Below are 17,967 nucleotides of genomic sequence, written 5' to 3' on the forward strand. Positions count from 1 at the left end.
AAATTATGGATCTGATGCTGTGCCAGAATTGATCACAATTGCTCTGGGGCCCTGGGGTAATTGTTAATATTTCATGTGAGCCTCCACTTAAACGATTTATCGGTACTCAGTACACTACTCTTGGAATAGCTAGTAAAACTTGAAGTGCATTATAAAAAGTACAGTAATGATTGGCTTCAACTTGCATATTTCCCAAACTTTTTGCAAGAAAAGCAAACACTATTTGATAACATATACTGAAGGATCTTAAAATAAGATCAGCAGCTTGTAAGTACACCTAAAAATCTATACACTGTTTCCATTGATCTCAAGGTTATTTACAGATCTGCTCACGTCCTCCTACCCCTAAAGACTTCTTAGTTTTTCATATTCTGTTTCTCTTCTTCTACCTAGAAGTATTAAGTTTTCATATTGTGATCCACCATAGATACATATATTTTCTTCATTTAACCTAACGTGAGTATTTTTCTATTTTGTTTCATTATCATTGTTACAAATGACGGAGTATTCTGTTGAATAAATGCACTGTAATTTAACCTTTCTCTAATTTACCCAACTTTATTATATGTAAGTTACAATGATCAACCTGTGTATTGTTTTTCTTATTTCGAATTTCCTCCTTTAGGAAAATTTTTGGAAAACAGTTCTGGGGTAAAGGGCATAAGCCTTTTTAAATAACTTTAAGATTTTAAAGATATATAGAGCCAATTGCTTTCCGAAAGGTGGTACCAATTTACAATTTCACCAGCTGTGAATGTAATAGACCATAGAAATTGATCATACACAATTGGAAATGAGTAAGTGGAGAGCTCTAAAAAGTTTTAGTTGTGACCAAATCTGTTGTCTTGAGTATCCTAGTATCAATGCAACATTACCAGGATTGTTAGGAACTAAACCTTTTAAATTTAATGTTTATTTCTAGTTTTTCACCTGTAGCATTTTACAATCAGAATATAATTGCTTATGGTAGATAATTTGGAAAACGCGGAAGTATACTAAGAACAAAGTCAACAATAATTCCACACCCAGCAATAAGCACTGAATGGTTAAAATGACTCTTTGGTAAATTTATTTTCAGTGTTTCCTGTCACCCCAAGAATTTATAAATATATATGTTTAAAAAGAGTCATATTGTATATAGGAGTTTATGTTCCTCCCTTGGGCATTTTGAGAAACTATAAAATTAAATCATTCTTATGATTAAGAAAAACAGTGATACAGGCCGGGCGCGGTGGCTCACGCTTGTAATCCCAGCACTTTGGGAGGCCGAGGCGGGCGGATCACAAGGTCAGGTGATCGAGACCACGGTGAAACCCCGTCTCTATTAAAAATACAAAAAAATTAGCCGGGCGTAGTGGCGGGCGCCTGTAGTCCCAGCTACTCGGAGAGGCTGAGGCAGGAGAATGGCGTGAACCCGGGAGGCGGGAGCTTGCAGTGAGCCGAGATTGCGCCACTGCACTCCAGCCTGGGTGACAGAGGGAGACTCCGTCTCAAAAAAAAAAGAAAAACAGTGATACAGCAACAGCCTGTTTCAATCCCACCTCCACTTACATTTCCGTTCCAACACTTCAGTGCTGACTACCACCCACTGTTTGAAAAACTTTCTGGCATTTACATGTATATTTTATATACACTTTGAATATATCTTCCCTCACTTCTTTACCCCCATACATATCAAAATATGCTTTAACTTTGACTATCTTGTTATTAACAAAAGACTTAAATAAATATGTTAACTTAAAACAATTGTCAGTTATTCTTGGTGCAAAATGGATGTTTATCATAGTACTCTCTTTTTCTGCATTTAAAAATATTTCTTAAAACAATTCAGTTAAGTTTAATTAAGCTCCATTATCTTGGGCTGGGTGCTGTGGCTTACAGCTGTAATCCCAGTACTTTAGGAGGCCAAAGTAGGTGGATCACCTGAGGTCAGAAGTTTGAGACCAGCTTGACCAACATGACGAAACCCTGTCTCTACTAAAAATACAAAATTTAGCCGCGTATGGTGGCGCATTCCTGTAACCCCAGCTACTTGGGAGGCTGAGGCAAGAGAATCACTTGAACCTGGGAGGCAGAGGTTTCAATGAGCTGAGATCACGCCATTGCATTCCAGCCTGGGTAACAAGAGCGAAACTCTATCTCAAAAAAATTAATTAATTAATAATATAAATAAATAATTAAGTTCCATTATCTTAAAAACGATTATAGATATGATATGTATGTATCCATGTAAGTGTATAAAATAATATTTGAAAAGACCTTTAATCTCTTATAATAATGGCTATGTATAAAGACAAGGATGAGTTTAAAGGAGTAAAGTTAATATTTTATACTCAGATATTTTTTGAAAATGTAAATACATACTCATTTTTGATATAGTTAACATTATGAAGAGGACAAAAAAACAACAATGACTATTTTTATTTGATCTACTTTATCCTTAGAAAGATATGAAAATTTCATCCATTATGATTGTGTGTCAAGCAGTTTGTGGTTTATGTATTTTGAACATATATTATTCATCCTATAAAGGTGCATGTCTCTTGTATTTACATAGTTTATGTAATATAAAAGACCTTCTTTGTATCATTTTGTATTTTTGTCTTGAAACCTACCTTGATATTAATGCTTCAACTTTTGCTGTGTTTCTCTTTGTTTTTGCCTAATAAACCTCACCCTATCCATTTATATTTAACCGGTGTCATCTTGTTTTGGACAGCAGATAGATTGCATCTTGTTTTTCTTTTTTTAACTCAAGTTGGAGAATCTTTTTATTTTGCAGAGAAGCTTAACTTTTTTATTTCTGATTAATGCTTGAGAGTTCAGTTGCCAAAGTGGCCCAGAACTTATTGATGGTTTTATAAGTCAATTAACGTCAATAAGCCTGAGTTTTCTTATGTGTAAAACATTGATAACAGAGTGCTGTGAAGATTAAGTTAAACAATGTATGTAAAACATATAGTCTAGTGTAAGCACTGAATAATAATTTCACAAAAGTTTAGCAATGAAAATGGTCAACTAAGATGTTTAGTCCTATTTGGTTATTTCACTTTTGTTTTCCCTTTTGTATGCAGTTGTGTCTGCTTCCTTGCTTTTATTTTATTCTATTTTCTAAATGAAGTATGTGCTTGCTTTTTTATTTTGTCCACGATTTAATATATATATATATATAGGTTTTAATTTAGTTCAGCATGTATTAAGTAGTTAATGTGTGTTGGTACATTAGATGCAGGATACAGTAGTGAACTGAAGTGACATTTTACCTGTCTTTGTTGTATTTGAATTTTATAAGAAAGACGGATGTGAATCAAATATTCCCAATTATGAATTCACCGATAATTGCCATAATTGCTATGAATGGGAAGTACGTTATGCTAAATTAGTGGAGATGGGAATTTGCCTAATCTTGAGTTGGGGTGCAGGCATAGGTGTTAGTCTAAACAGAAGTCCTGCAATGGAAGGTAGTATCACATTAAAGAAAGCACAGAGTCATTGAGGTAAACCAATGCTCAGAAAGAAGGGATGCCAGATGTATTAGGACATTCTTGCATTGCTATAAAGAGATACCCAAGACTGGATAATTTATAAGAAAAGAGGTTTAATTGTCTAACATTTCTGCAGGCTGTACAGGAAGGGCTCAGGAAGCTTTAACTTGTGGCAGAAGGCAAAATAAGAGCTTGTACTTCACATGATAAATGCAGGAGCAAGGGGTGGGAGGGGTGCCACACACTTTTACATGATCAGATCTCATGTGAACTCAACTGGGGAGCTCACTCATCACCCAGGGGATGGCCCAAGCCATTCATGAGAGATGCACCCCCATGACCCAAACACCTCCCATCAGGCCCCATCTCCAAGACTGTGGATTACATTTCAACATGAGATTTGGGCAGGGACAAATATCCAAACTATATAATTCTTCTGGCCCCTCCCAAATCTCATGTCCTCACATTGCAAAATAGAATCATACTTTCTCAGCAATCCCACAAAATCTTGACCTTTGCCAGATTTAACTCAAAAGTCCAAAGTTTCATCTGAGACAAGACAAATCCCTTCCACCTATGAGCCTGTAAAATAAACAAGCTAGTTACTTCCAAGATGCAATGGGTGTATAGGCATTGGGTAAACATTCCCATTCCAAAAGGGAGAAATTGGCTAAAAGAAGGGGGCTGCAGGCTCCATGCAAAGCAAAACCCAAGCCGGCAGTCATCAAATCTTAAAGCTCCAGTGTAGTCGCCTTTGACTCCATGTTCCACATCCAGGGCACACTGGTGCTAGGGGAGGGCTCCCAAGGCCTTGGGCAGCCCTACTGCTATACCTTTGCAGAGTACAACTCCCCCAACTGCTCTCATGGGCTGGGGTTGAGTGCCTGTGGATTTTCCAGGTACAGAGTACAAGCTGCTAGTAGATCTACCATTCTCAGGTCTGAAGGATTGTGGCCCCTTTCTCACAGTTCCACTAGGCAGTGCCTATTAGAGACTTTGTGTGGAGGCTCCAGCCCCATATTTTTCCCTCCACATTGCCCTAGTAGAAGTTGTATGTGAGGGCTCTGCCCCTGCAGCAGGCTTCTGTGTATACATCCAGGCTTTTTCATGCATCCTCTCAAACCCTCACAGAGGCTTCCAAGCCTCAACTCTGGCACTCTGTACACCCACAGGATTCACATCTTGTGTAAGCCATGTAAGCTTATGGCTTGCATCCTCCAAAGTGGCAGCTCGAGCTGTACCTGGACCCTGTTGAGCCATAGCTGGAACTGGAGTGGCTGGGATGTGGGGAGAGCAGTTTGCCAAGGGCTCGGCCCATGAAACCATTCTTCCCTCCTAAGGCCTCTGATGGGAGGGGCTGCCATGAAGTTCTCTGAAATGCCTTCGAGTTGTTTTCCCCATTGTCCTGGATAGTAGCACTTGGGTCCCTTTTAGTTATGCCAGTGTATCTAGCAGGTGGTTGCTCTACAGCCTGCTTGAATTCCTGTCTACAAAAAAGCTTTTTCTTTCTCTGCCATATGGCTAGGCGGCAAAATTTCAAAACTTTTATGCTCGGTTTCCTGTTTAAATATAAATTTCTACTTTAAGCCATTTCTTTGCTTCTGTAACTAAGCATACGTTGTTAGAAACAGCCAGGCCACATCTTGAGCACTTTGCTGCTTAAAAATTTCTTCTGTCAAATACCCTACATTATTACTCTCAAGTTCAAATTTCCTCAGATACCCAGGGCATGAACAGAATGCAGCCAAGCTCTTTCCTATGGCATAACATGTGTGACCTTTGCTCTGGTTCCCAGTAAGTTCCTCATTTTCATCTCAGATCTTGTCAGCCTGGATTTCATTTTCCATATCACTATCAGCATTTTGGTCACAATCATTTAAGCAGTCTCTAAGAAGTTGCAAACTTACTATCATCTTCCTGTCTTCTCTAGAAAGACATACTCCACATGATCCTAACCTCTGGCCGTTATCCAATTTCCAAGCTGTTTCTACATTTTCAGGTATCTTTATAGTAATACTCCACTCTGAGTACTAAATTTCTGTATTAGGTCATTTTTGCATTACTATAAAGAAATGCCTGTGACTAGGTAATTTATAAGAAAAGAGATTTAATTTGCTCATTGTTCTGCAAGCTGTACAGGAAGCATAATTTCTGGTGAGGCTTCAGGAAGTTTTACTCATGGTAGAAGGCAAAGCAGGAGCTTGCACTTCACATGGCAAAAGCAGGGAAAGAGAGAGAGAGTTGGGGAGGGGAGGTTTCACAGACTTTTAAATGACCACCAGATCTCAGAGCAAGAGCTCACCTATCACCAAGGGAATGGCCCAAGCCATTCATGAAGGATTGACTCCCATAATCCAAACACCTCCCACCAGGCCTCACCTTCAAGATTGGGGATTATATTTCAACATGAGATTTGAACGGGGCGAATATCTAAACTATAACACCATTTGAGGCTGGAAAGGTAGACAGTGGCCCAACAACACAGGCAGCCTGAGAGGCAGCTGTAAGGATGATTAAAAGACTTTTATCCTTAGGGCAAAGAGGAATAATTGAAAGGAGTTTTCCATGAATGTGATTTTTCCAGAAATCTCAAAATTAGCTGAAGGCATGCAATAATCCAAAGAGCACTTATTCAACAAAAGTGCTAAATATTGGTAAGAACAACAAGTTGTGTGACATTTTAATTTCCCTATTTCCATTCTCTTCTTTATACCTAAATGGTAGGTATGAAATCCAGCAGCCTCTCAACAATAGGTATGTAAAGTGGAATTCTAGAAGCTACAAGAGGAGGCAGAATGGCATTGTCTAAGCATCGACCCATCTGACAGCTCCTTGGAAAAGCTCAATTTTTAAGGCTTATGATCGTTTTGACTTACCGAAAGCTTGTTGATTGGGAAAAATCTTGTCTCTAGGACATTTGCTGAAAACAACCAAAAATGATTGTTTAACATGGCAGCTGCCTGAGGAGACTATACGAGTTGAGGCCAATAAGAAGCTGGCCAATAAAAATGTAAATGGAAGAGTTTATGAGTGAGATAACACAAGAATCTTTGAACAACACTGACATATTCCTAAGGAATTTGAAGAAAGCCACATCCATGAGTAGGGCTGTGTGCATGTAAAAGAATGATTTGAGAAAGTTCCATCCTCTCACCTCTACTTGAACTTTAGGTCCTATGAAGCAGGAAGGGAAGACTAATGCAGAATTGTAAACTATCAAAACATTGAGAGCATGTCAGTACATACAAAGAGCCTCTCAACAGATAATATACAACTTATTCACTCAGGGTATATAAGGAAATCTCTGTCCAATCACGAGCTAACTACAAAACTAACTGTACAGAGGACTTAGTGGCCACACATAATGGAATAAAGAGTTTACAGAATTAGTCCAGGAGATAAAGAACAACAACAACAACAACAACAATAAATGGCAACCAAAAGAAAGGCTGGGAGGAGATAATCTGATTTCTAGAGTTGCCACATTATCTTATATAAAATACCCAGCTTTCAATCAAAAATTATAAGTCTTGTAAATAAGAAGAATGGCTCATATACAGGAAGAAAAAAAAGCCTGCAATATAAACTGTCCCTGAGGTAGATATTGGACATAATAGATAAAGACTTTAAATCAATTATTATAAATATGTTCAAACAAATAGAAGAAACTAATTCTAAAAAACTAAAAAAATATTAATAGCAAATATTACTAATGAAGAAATAAAAAGTAAAAATTCTCAAATTGAAAAGTATAATAACTAAAAAATTTACTATAGGGATTCAATAGAAGATTAGTCCTGGTAGAAAAAGAGAATTTGAATATAGGTCAGTTTACATCATCTAGTCTAAGGAACAGGAAAAAAACTGAATAAATAAAGATACATAAAGTCTCAGAGACTAATTGAACAGTATCATGCTTACCAGCATACACATATTAGAGTCACAGGAGAAGAGAAGATAGGAAAAAGGGAAAGAAACAGTACTTGAAGATATAATAACTAAAAACTTCTCAAATGTAATTAAAACATTAATGTACACAGCTGAAAAATTCAGGAACCCCCCAGTAAGACAAACTCAAAGAGATTAACATATACAAAATAATAAAATTGTCAAAAGCCAAAAATACTGACAGAATTTTGAAAGCAGTAAGAGAAAAATGGCTCTCCACATACAAGGGATTCTCTGTAAGATTAACACATGATTTAATTTCCAAAACTCTGTAGTCCAAACAGAAATAGGATGACACATTCAAAGTCATAAAAGAATAAGATCAACTAAGTAGTCTATTTTGCAAAATTATACTTCAAAAACTAAGTATAATAATATTTATATATTTCAAGTATTAGTATGTGGGCATTATTTAGCCTACCACAATACCAATATCATAAGGTTCTCCAAAGCAACTGAAAATGGGTTCCATCAGTTTAGTCTTATCCATATGTATCCTTGATTTAAACTACTTCTGAGTGATATAAATATTTAAAGTCTTTTCCAATATCTGATTTATTTATTTCCTGGTGAATTAATACCCTCTAAACTCCCCAATTGTAAAATGAAGAATTTAGGAAGTTTGTGTTCTCTAGATAGTGAAATGATTAAAAATATTATGAACTTCTGAGTTGAAAACAGATTAGAATCTCCAACACTTAATAAGGATGTGGTTTTAGGAAAGGTATTTTCCTTTTGATGTCTTATTTGTAAAATGAATTCAATATTGTCTACTTCTTTAGTTTTATTGGTCCATAAAGAAAATTGTGCTACCAGGTAGATCATATCCAGAATCTCACCCATACCTAATTTAGATTATTTAGATGATGAGATTTGGATGAGATTTGAGGATTTGAATTGATGCTATAATGGGTTCAGAAATTTTGAGGACCTTGAAATGGAGCAAACATTTGGAGTAACATTAATCTTTGGCAGCCAGAGGGCCAGACTGTCACGTGTAGAATAAGGTTTACCCAAGTATTTGTATACCTTAATTCCTAGAACTCTGAATATTATGTTACATGGCAAAGGGGATATAAGCTTGCAGATAGAATTCAGATTGCTAATTAGTAGACATTAAAATAGAGATTTTCCTGAACATCCAAATGGGCTCAATGTAATCTTAAGCTTCCTGAAAAGTAGGAGAGGCTATACAAGAAGAGGTTAGAGTGATGTGATGTGAGAAGGACTCGATTCACTGTTGCTCACTTTGAATATGGAGAAAGCGGTTTACAAGCCAATAATGGTGGGTAGACTCTAGAAGCTAGAAAGGGAAGGAAACACGCTTTCCTCTCTAACTTCCAAAAAGGAACATAGTCCTTTTGTCCTTTTGACACATTTGTTTTAGCCCAGTGAGGCCTTTGTTGGACTTCTGACATACAGAGTTGTAAAATAATACATTTGTCTGTTTTCAAGCCACTATAATTTAGGTAATTTAGTACAGGAGCAAGAGAAAATTAATATACCTGTTTGAGTTTTCATGAGGAATAAATTTAATTAATGTATATAATACTGTCATCCCAGTGACAGATTAATAGAAATTCATGTTATATTTCTTCTGATAGCTCTTTCCTCTTTTTAGATTTTATTAATATAATGAGGAGAATTGAAATCACATTATTAATATTAAACTAATAGCTTTCATGTTATATATCCCCTTTGGAAATAATTTTTGAAATTTATATTCAGTTTTGTGACCATATCTGCAATACTTCTACTTAGTCATATGTTTAATTTGCTTTAATAACCACTGTCAACATACCATAATTTACTCATATCAGTTTCTTAACTTTAGAGTGATGTTCTTTCTGAATTCTTTTAGTTCTAAGGTGTCTCTTTTGAATGACAACTTACTCGGACATCAAATTTTGGGTCAAAATCCCTTTCTGTCAAAATTCTTCTTTAGGTATAACTCTGCTGTTTCCAGATGTTTGGTATTGCAAAAGAGAAGCTGGAAGCCAGAGTAAATTTCATTTATAGGTTATCAGTGTTTCCTCTTTGAATACTTAAGACTTTTTCAAAACTATTATGTCATATATGTTGCTAGCTTCTGTATTCAATACTTTTTCAGACTAGGTACTCTGATCAACTGTCCCATGGAAAACAATTTAAAACATGGGATACAATTCTTTAAAACTTTTTATACATTCACCAACGCAAGAACGTCAGAAATACTCAGGGGACAAAAACTATGAGAAAGTGCAATCTTTAGCTCCAAAGCTGAAACATTGAGGATGGCTGTCATCTTGAAATGATCTTGTGCTCAAGTTGTCACCAAGAGCAAGAGAAAAGAGAAACATTCCTGGATCTGCCTGAGGTGGAACTGTTGAGAAAATTTGCCCTCCCTTCCTTTATTAAGCTGGGAAAGCAAAGGGCTATATCCCTGCTATAAAAATGAAATAGAAATCAACCTACATTGCTTTTTCTGCTTCTTTTCCTTCATCCTCTACAGAAGACTACCAGGAGCATTGCTTGCTTCACATCTCAGGTATAAGTAAAGAAGGAAAAAAGCCAACCTTTACTCAGGTTGGTAGTCAAGATTCACACTCTAGAGATTGTTAAGAAAATTTTTAAAAGTCTGAAGTAAAAATTTAGTGTAAAGTGCTCTTTTTAAATTGCCTGACATTTTCTCTACATGCATCTACTTCAACCTAGGCCTCAAAAGATACCAACAGATAAAGTTGCAGGAAATGTGAGCTCTCAGTGAAAAAAAAAAAAAAAAAAAAAAGTATAAAATACCATGAACGAAAGCTAACAAAACAATAGTGGAATTAAACCTCTAAAGGGTTGAAATTTATCAAATACAATAGATTTAAAGAAATAAAAAGGACTGACAACATAAGTAAGAACAACAAACTTCAAAAATGAAAAAGAATCAGAAACAGCCGGAAATAAAAATATATATAGTTAAAAGTTTATGAATAGCTGATAGACCCACCCAAAAGAAGGATTTTTGAACTGGAATATAGAACTGAAAAAAATACATAGAATGCAAAAGAGAGAGAAAAAGAAATTGAAAATACAGAGAAAAGGTAAAGACAAGAGGAGATTGAGAAAGTCAAATATTTGTCTAATCAGAGAAGGAACAGGGCAGAGTGAAACAGAGAAAGTATGTAAGAAGATAATGGGTAAGAATTTTCCAGAAATGATAGATGAGTATGTACAGATTAGGAATCTCAATGAATCTCAAGCAGAAAGAAAAAAATTACAATATTTTTTAAATTGTAAAATAGCAAAAGCAGAAGAGACCTTAAAAGAAGCTGTAGAGAAAAGACAGCGTGTGTAGCAATTGACAATGGAAGCCTGAAAAGAGCAGCGTTATACTATCAGTAGCCAAGATAAAAATGTTTTACCGTCTCATTAAACGTTATATACTCAATAATATAATATTCAAAGTGAACCAAAATGTGTATAAATATATAACACTGATAGAAATACAATAATAATGGGTTATATTAGAACATCCCTTAGCCTTTGACAGATTAAGTAGAATGATCCACTCCAAAAAAAAAAAAAGCAAGATAGGATCATAGAGGATTTTATTTTGTATTAAAATATAGTAGGTAGTGGCAAGCTATTTTTTCTTCTATTTCAACAACTATAGAAAGAAATACATCATAAAATTATATTTTTAAAGACATTGCATAGGTGTAGAAGCAAAGAAGCTTATATATCAACTAAAATTTTAAAGACAGAAGAATTCTTCCTAGTTGAATTGTTAATCAGTCTTTCCTCTTTGAGGTCACTGGATGAAGACTGAGCTTGCCATAGATAGAAAAGCTCTACTAGGTTTAGCTAAATGAGTAAACAAACAAAGTGAGCTTTCTAAAAACTGCTACATGGGCTGGCATGACAAACTGAAATCCAGAGAAACCAATGACATTGTTGACTAAAGAAAGAAAAATAAAGCTTTTAAAGAATTAAAGTTAGTTTTATTCACAAGTCTTACTGAGGACTGTAGATGATTATAGCCCGAAAGGAGTCTTTTGGGGAGATTCTATCAGCCTGCTCCAAAACAGTGTTTCAGTTCATAACTTATATGCAGGTTGTGAAAGTTCAGTATGTATGAAATGCGTTTTAAAAGTTTTTTCTCCCTTCTCTCTACTGTTAAGATGTAATCCTGAAATAGACTGTAGAAACATTTTTTCTTAGTCTTTAAAATATAGCCTTGAAAGGTACTTTGAAACTCTCCTCTCTTTCCCACTAGACACTCCCTTAAAATACGCACACTTATCTAACTGTATGCTTATTTAAAAATTCCAGGGACTTATTTTACAACAAGCCAAGCATGGAAGCCCAGTTGTGGGATTCTCTTCCACTTGGAAATTACCTCAAGATGGATTATCTGCAACCTGGCTACAACTGATATGGTACCAGCTGGAACTCCAGGTGGACAATAATTCAAGATAGCACTTGGAGCAAGACCTGCACACCTGCATCCTGTGCTATCTGTGTGTTTCTCATGCCAAGCCTCTACTTTTAAATCCCTCCCCTCAGCCGAACACCTAAAATGGTCTTTTAAAGATATGAGTCTGGCCATTTCCCAGTTGGTAGCATTTGTTGTATAAAACTGCCTTCCTTTCACCACACCTCACTTCTTGAGTTTTCGGCCTCTGAGCAGCAAGCAGCCGCACTTCAGCCAGCTACAAGTATATGCTCAGAAGTTACTTACATTAAAGCAAAATCACATCACCGTTTAGGTGCAAGAGTATATCTGGTTGTGGATTACAAAGGCATAATCACTAACCGTGCCAGAAGTTGTCTTATGTGTAGGAAAAGGCAAGGACTAGGGTCGTTTATCTTTTAAGGAATGTAGTGACTCAGGCAAGAGATGTGGTGTCCATGTGCTGTATCCTTGTTTTTCTTCAAATCATCCTTCTGGAGAGCTGCATGTCATTACGAAGTCAGGGTTTTGTGAAATTTTGCTGGCAAGCAGAAATGAACAAACATGGCTTCTTGCATGTGCAACTTTGTCTCACAACACAATTCAATTTTCTCTAAGGGACATTTTTTAAGTGAAAGGGTGGCACAAGAATATGGGAGCTAGACCAGAAAGGTAGAGTGAAGATCTCCCTCAGTCTCACAGTGCTTGCAATTCAAAGTCCTGCTAGAAGAAGGATCAAGAAAACACAGACGGCCAGGCGCGGTAGCTCACGCATGTAATCCCAGCACTTTGGGAGGCCGAGGCGGGCGGATCACGAGGTCAGGGGATCGAGACCACGATGAAACCCCGTCTCTACTAAAAATACAAAAAAATTAGCCGGGCGTGGTGGTGGGCGCCTGTAGTCCCAGCTACTCGGAGAGGCTGAGGCAGGAGAATGGTGTGAACCCGGGAGGCAGAGCTTGCAGTGAGCCAAGATTGCGCCACTGCACTCCAGCCTGGGTGACAGAGCGAGATTCCATCTCAAAAAAAAAAAAAAAAAGAAAACACACACACACATAACACACACACACACACACTTACACAAGACAAAACTTATCCTTGAAACATTTGACAATAAAGGAGGAGTGAGTCTATTCATATCCCTGAACCACACTAAATTCATGATGTGATTAAGGTAGTCAGCACTTTGCTATTTAATGTTTAACATAGCACACTATATATTTTATTGTGTAAATTATATACTTGGCTTTTGTCTCTGTTTCCTGGCATGTAATTCTTAAAATCTTTGGAATCTCCAAAGTGATGTTGTTTTGTATACTAACAAGTTTGCTGATGGCTGGTAGCCCCTAGGTAGCTTCAGGATGAAGGCTGGTCATAGAAGAAAACAAGACATGATTAGAGGATTAGGACTTTCAGCCCCATCTCCAACTTCCAGATAGGATAGAGGGGTTGAAGGTTAAGTCAGTCATGAAAGGCCAATGGCTTCATCAATCATGCCTATGTAATGAAGGTTCCATAAAACCCCAAAAGAACTGGGTTTGGAGAGCTTCTAGATAACTGAACACATGGAGTATCCTAGAGAGTGACACACTCATTGAAGCTCCTCCCCCTCCCCCATACCTCATCCTGTGCATCTCTTCATCTGTTTTCTTTGTCCAATAAACTGGTAAAGGTAACAAGTGTTTCTCTGAGTTCTGTGGGCCACGCTAGAAAATTAATCAAACCCAAAAAGGGTGTTGTGGGAATCTCAATTTGAAGCAGGTCTCTGTGGGATCTGATGCTGCTGACAGGAAGATAGTGTCAGAATTGAATTGGAGGGCACTCAGGTGGTGTCTGCTATAGAGCTGATGGCTTGCTTGGTGGTTGGGAGAAACCCCCATATTTGGTCACTGAAATCTTATGTGTTGATTGTTGCAGCATGAGAGTAGAGGAAAAACAGTTTGTGTTTTTAAAGTTTTAAGCTACCTCTAAACTCACATAGCTTTCAGTAGAACAATGGAAGCCAGAAAACAATAGAATAAAATCTTTAAAGTGATTAAATGGAAAAAAAACATCAAAAATGAAGGTTTGGGTTTGGATTTGGGAAATACGGTAACATTAATGGAAGTATAGCTTTTGGATCTTTTCCAAATCACTGCATGGGAACAGAGTAGTTACCAAAACCAAAGCCTATGGATGATATTTACAAAAGCAAAACAAAAGCTTAGGTGACGATGTATCCTTATGAACCCCAAAATACAAGGGGAAGAGGATAAACCATTAAGACCCATAAGATTTGTGTGTTATCAATATCTGTGCAGAGGGAAGCAACACAGCACTGACAGACCTGAGACCAGAAGAACCCCAAAATAGGCAGCATGCATTCACTAGAAAGCACAGCACGCTAATGTAACACAACTGATGGGTTTAGTTCACTGTAAAAGTGGCTGAGTGCAAGGGACCCCAGTAAGGCTTCAGGGAGCTGAAACTGATTATTTCCTATTAACTTTCAAACTGAACCAACAGGCCTTCCTCCCAGGGCAGGGCTCAAATCTAACGAGGAACTGCTTGGAGTGGAATCACAGTAAGGATGACAGAGCAAAAATAAGATGGGCCAGATAAAAGCGCTAGAGAGAAAGAACTGGAGAATTTCAGAAAACAAACTGTCAATTTTTTTTAACAATGCACACAAAAAATGGATGAAGGGAAACTTAAGTTATAAAACGTATCTAAATCAAAGTCTCTTCACATAGCCCAGGAAGAATAATTTCACATGAAAATGAGAGACACAAGATATTAAGATCAAATCTCATATGAATCTACTGTGGGAAAAAAATGTGAATAAGAAGTAGAATAATAATCCTACAGAATAACTGGAAAGACATATTCAAGAAATAAATACAACTTTAATAGAATGTTTTAAAATGGGCTGAAAAACTTTAAGAAAATGATTCAAGACACAAAAGAACGGCACAAATCAGAATTAGAATAACAGAAATGACATAACAAAACTTAAGAATCAGAGGCCAGGCGTGGTGGCTCACGCCTGTAATCCTAGCACTTTGGGAGGCCGAGGTGGGCGGATCACGAAGTCAGGAGATCGAGACCATCCTGGCCAACACGGTGAAACGCCGTCTCTAATAAAAATACAAAAAAATTAGTCGGGCGTGGTGATAGGCGCCTGTAGTACCAGCCACTCGGGAGGCTGAGGCAGGAGAATGGCGTGAACCCCGGAGGCGGAGCTTGCAGTGAGCCGAGATCGCGCCACTGCACTCCAGCCTGGGCTACAGAGCAAGACTCTGTCTTAAAAAAAAAAAAAAAATCAGAAACAACATTTTAAAAAGACTTAACTCATATACAGGTTTTTTTGTGGAACATAAATTTTCATTTCTCTTGAATAAAGAGAAATGAAATCGTATAATTGCTGGGTCATATCGTAAGTTAGTCATATGGTTAGTGTGGTGAATTACATGTTTAATTAAGAAAGTACTATACTCTTTTCCATAATACTGCACCATTTATATTCCCATCAGCAATATGTTAGAACTTTATTTTCTCCAAATCCTTGCCAGCATTTTATGTCCTCACTGTATTTAAAAAATTTTAGCCATTCTGATAGACATGAAGTAATAATAAATTTTGAATCACATTAGCCCTTAAAAATCATTCTTCTTTATAAGTTGTTTTGCCTATTCTAGGTTCACTTGCCTTTTCATGTGCATTTTAGAATCTACTTGTAGAACTGATTGCTTGCTTGGTGGTTGGGAGAAACCCCCATATTGGTCACTGAAATCTTATGTGTTGATTGTTCACAAAAAGCCTGCTGAGATTTGATTGCCATTGTGTTGAATCTTGAATCAGTTTGGGGAGAATTGACATAACAACATTAAGACTTCCCACCTATAACATGGTGTATCTCTCCACTTACTTAAGTGGTCTTTAATTACTCTTAGCATTTTAAAGTTTTCAGTTTATTAGTTTTGCGTATCTTTTGTAAGCTTTATTCTTGAATATTCCAAAACTTTGAATGTGATTATAAAGATATAATTTTTTAAATTAAAAAATAATTTAGAGACAAGGCCTTGCTGTGTTGCCCAGGCTGTACTTAAATAGCCTCCTGAGCAGCTGGGACTTCAGGAAATTTCTATTTCCAATTGTTTGTTGCTTGTATATAGAAATACAATTGATTTTTGTATTTTTATCCTGAAACCTAAACTCACTCATTAGGGCAGTTACTTTTTATAGACTCCATTGGATTTTTTGAATAGATAATCATGTCATCTAAGAATAGAGACAGTTTAACTTCTTTCTTTCCATTGTAGTCTTTTATTTCTTTTCTTGCTATATTTCATTGACTAGAATCTCCACCTATATGTTGAATAGAAGTGGTGAGGGCTGCTATGCTTGCTTTGTTACTGATCTTAGGAAAAGCACTCAGTCTTTTACCATTAAATATCATGTTTACTGTAGGTTTTCAGGAGTTACTCCTTAATAAGTTGAAGAATTTTTCTCTAGTTCTAGTTTGCTGAGAGACTTTATCATGAAACAGTATTGAATTTTGTTAAATGCTTTTTCTGCATATATTGAAATGATCATATGAATTTGCTTTTCTAATTGTTAGTATGGTGAATTACATTGATTGAATGTTGAATGTTGTGCCTACCTTACATTCCTAGGATAAACTCCACATGATCATGATATATTGCCTTTTCCACATATAGTTGAATTAGATTTGGTAACATGTTCTGAAGAATTATAGAATTTATGGTCATGAAGGATATTGATCTGTAATTTTTTTCTTATTAATGTCTTTTTTTTGTTTTCCTAACAGGGTAATAGTGGACACATAGAATGAGTTGGAAAGTATTCCCTCATCTTTAATTTTAAAAGACGTTGTGAAAAAAATATGTATTTTTCTGAAAAGTTTTGTTTTCATTCCACAGCGAAGCCCTCTGGGCCTGACTCTTCTTTGAGGGCATTTTTTCCCAACTTTATTGAGGTATAATTGACAAATAATAATTGTATATATTTAAGATGTACAACATAATGTTTTAATATACATTTAAAATGTAAATGTTTACCACCATTGACTTAATACATCTATAACCTTACATAGTTACCATTTTTTGTGATAACAATTTATACTTTTCTTAGCAAATTTCAAGTACACAATACAATATTGTTAACTATAGCCACCATCCTGTACATTACATCCCAAGAATTTATTAATCTTACATATATGAAACTTTACACCATTTGATCAACATTTTGCCATTTCTCTCACCCCTGTCTATTCTACTTATTGCTTCTGAGTTCAACTATTTACGATTCCACATGTGAGTTAATGCAGTATTTGTCTTTTTGTGTTTCATTTATTTTCTTGTATGGATTTCATGTGATATCATTATCCTTCTGCTTTCTGTACCTACTTCAACATTTCTCATAGGAACCTTCTGTGGTGAAAGAATCTTTCAGCTTTTTTATATCTTTTTTCTTTTTAGAGACAGGGTCTCACTCTATTTCCCAGGCTGCAGTGCAGTGATGCAATCCTGGCTCACTGCCACCTCTGTCTCCAGGCTCAAGTGACCCGCCCACCTCAGCCTCCCAAGTACTGGGACTACAGGCATGCACCACCACACCAGGCTTTTTTTTTTTTTTTTTTGAGATGGGTTTTTGCCATGTTGCCCAGGCTGGACTCAAACATCTGGGCCTAGCAATTCTCCCACCTCAGCCTCACAAATTGCTGGAATTACAAGCATGAGCTACCATGCCTGGCCCCAGCTTTTTTATATCTTAAAAGTTCTTTATTTTGCCAGTCTTTTTGAATTGCCACAGGGTATATAATTCTAGGGTATCACATTTTTCCTTTATTATTTTAAAAATGTTGCCTCACTCTCTTCTGGTTTGCATTTAGACAAGAAATAGGTAGTCTTCATTATCTCTGTGTCTTTTTTTTTTTTTTTGTACTGTGTCTTTTTTTTTTGCTGCTTTTAAGATTTTATTTTTATCACTAGCTCTGAGAAACTTGATTATGGTGTACAAAACTTGCTGTAGTTTTCTTCGTATTTCTTGTGCTCAAGGTTGATTGAGATACTTGGATCTTCATGTTTATAGTTTTAATCACATTTGGAA

General features: G+C 36.4%; 1 protein-coding gene across 1 annotated transcript in view; it reads left to right on the forward strand.

The window, feature by feature from the left end:
• Positions 1–12,855, forward strand: part of LOC116476177 (N-acetylated-alpha-linked acidic dipeptidase 2) — an 87,247-nt gene extending 74,392 nt beyond the window's left edge. Inside the window, exon 15 of the mRNA XM_058446241.1 lies at positions 11,736–12,855. Within this exon, the coding sequence (XP_058302224.1) occupies positions 11,736–11,882 (147 nt within the window). The 3' untranslated portion in view covers positions 11,883–12,855. The remainder of the gene's footprint in view (positions 1–11,735) is intronic.
• Positions 12,856–17,967: the final 5,112 nt, after the last annotated feature.

This window comes from Hylobates moloch, unplaced genomic scaffold, assembly GCF_009828535.3.
Source record: "Hylobates moloch isolate HMO894 unplaced genomic scaffold, HMol_V3 SCAFFOLD_11, whole genome shotgun sequence".
Taxonomy (NCBI): Eukaryota; Metazoa; Chordata; class Mammalia; order Primates; family Hylobatidae; genus Hylobates; species Hylobates moloch.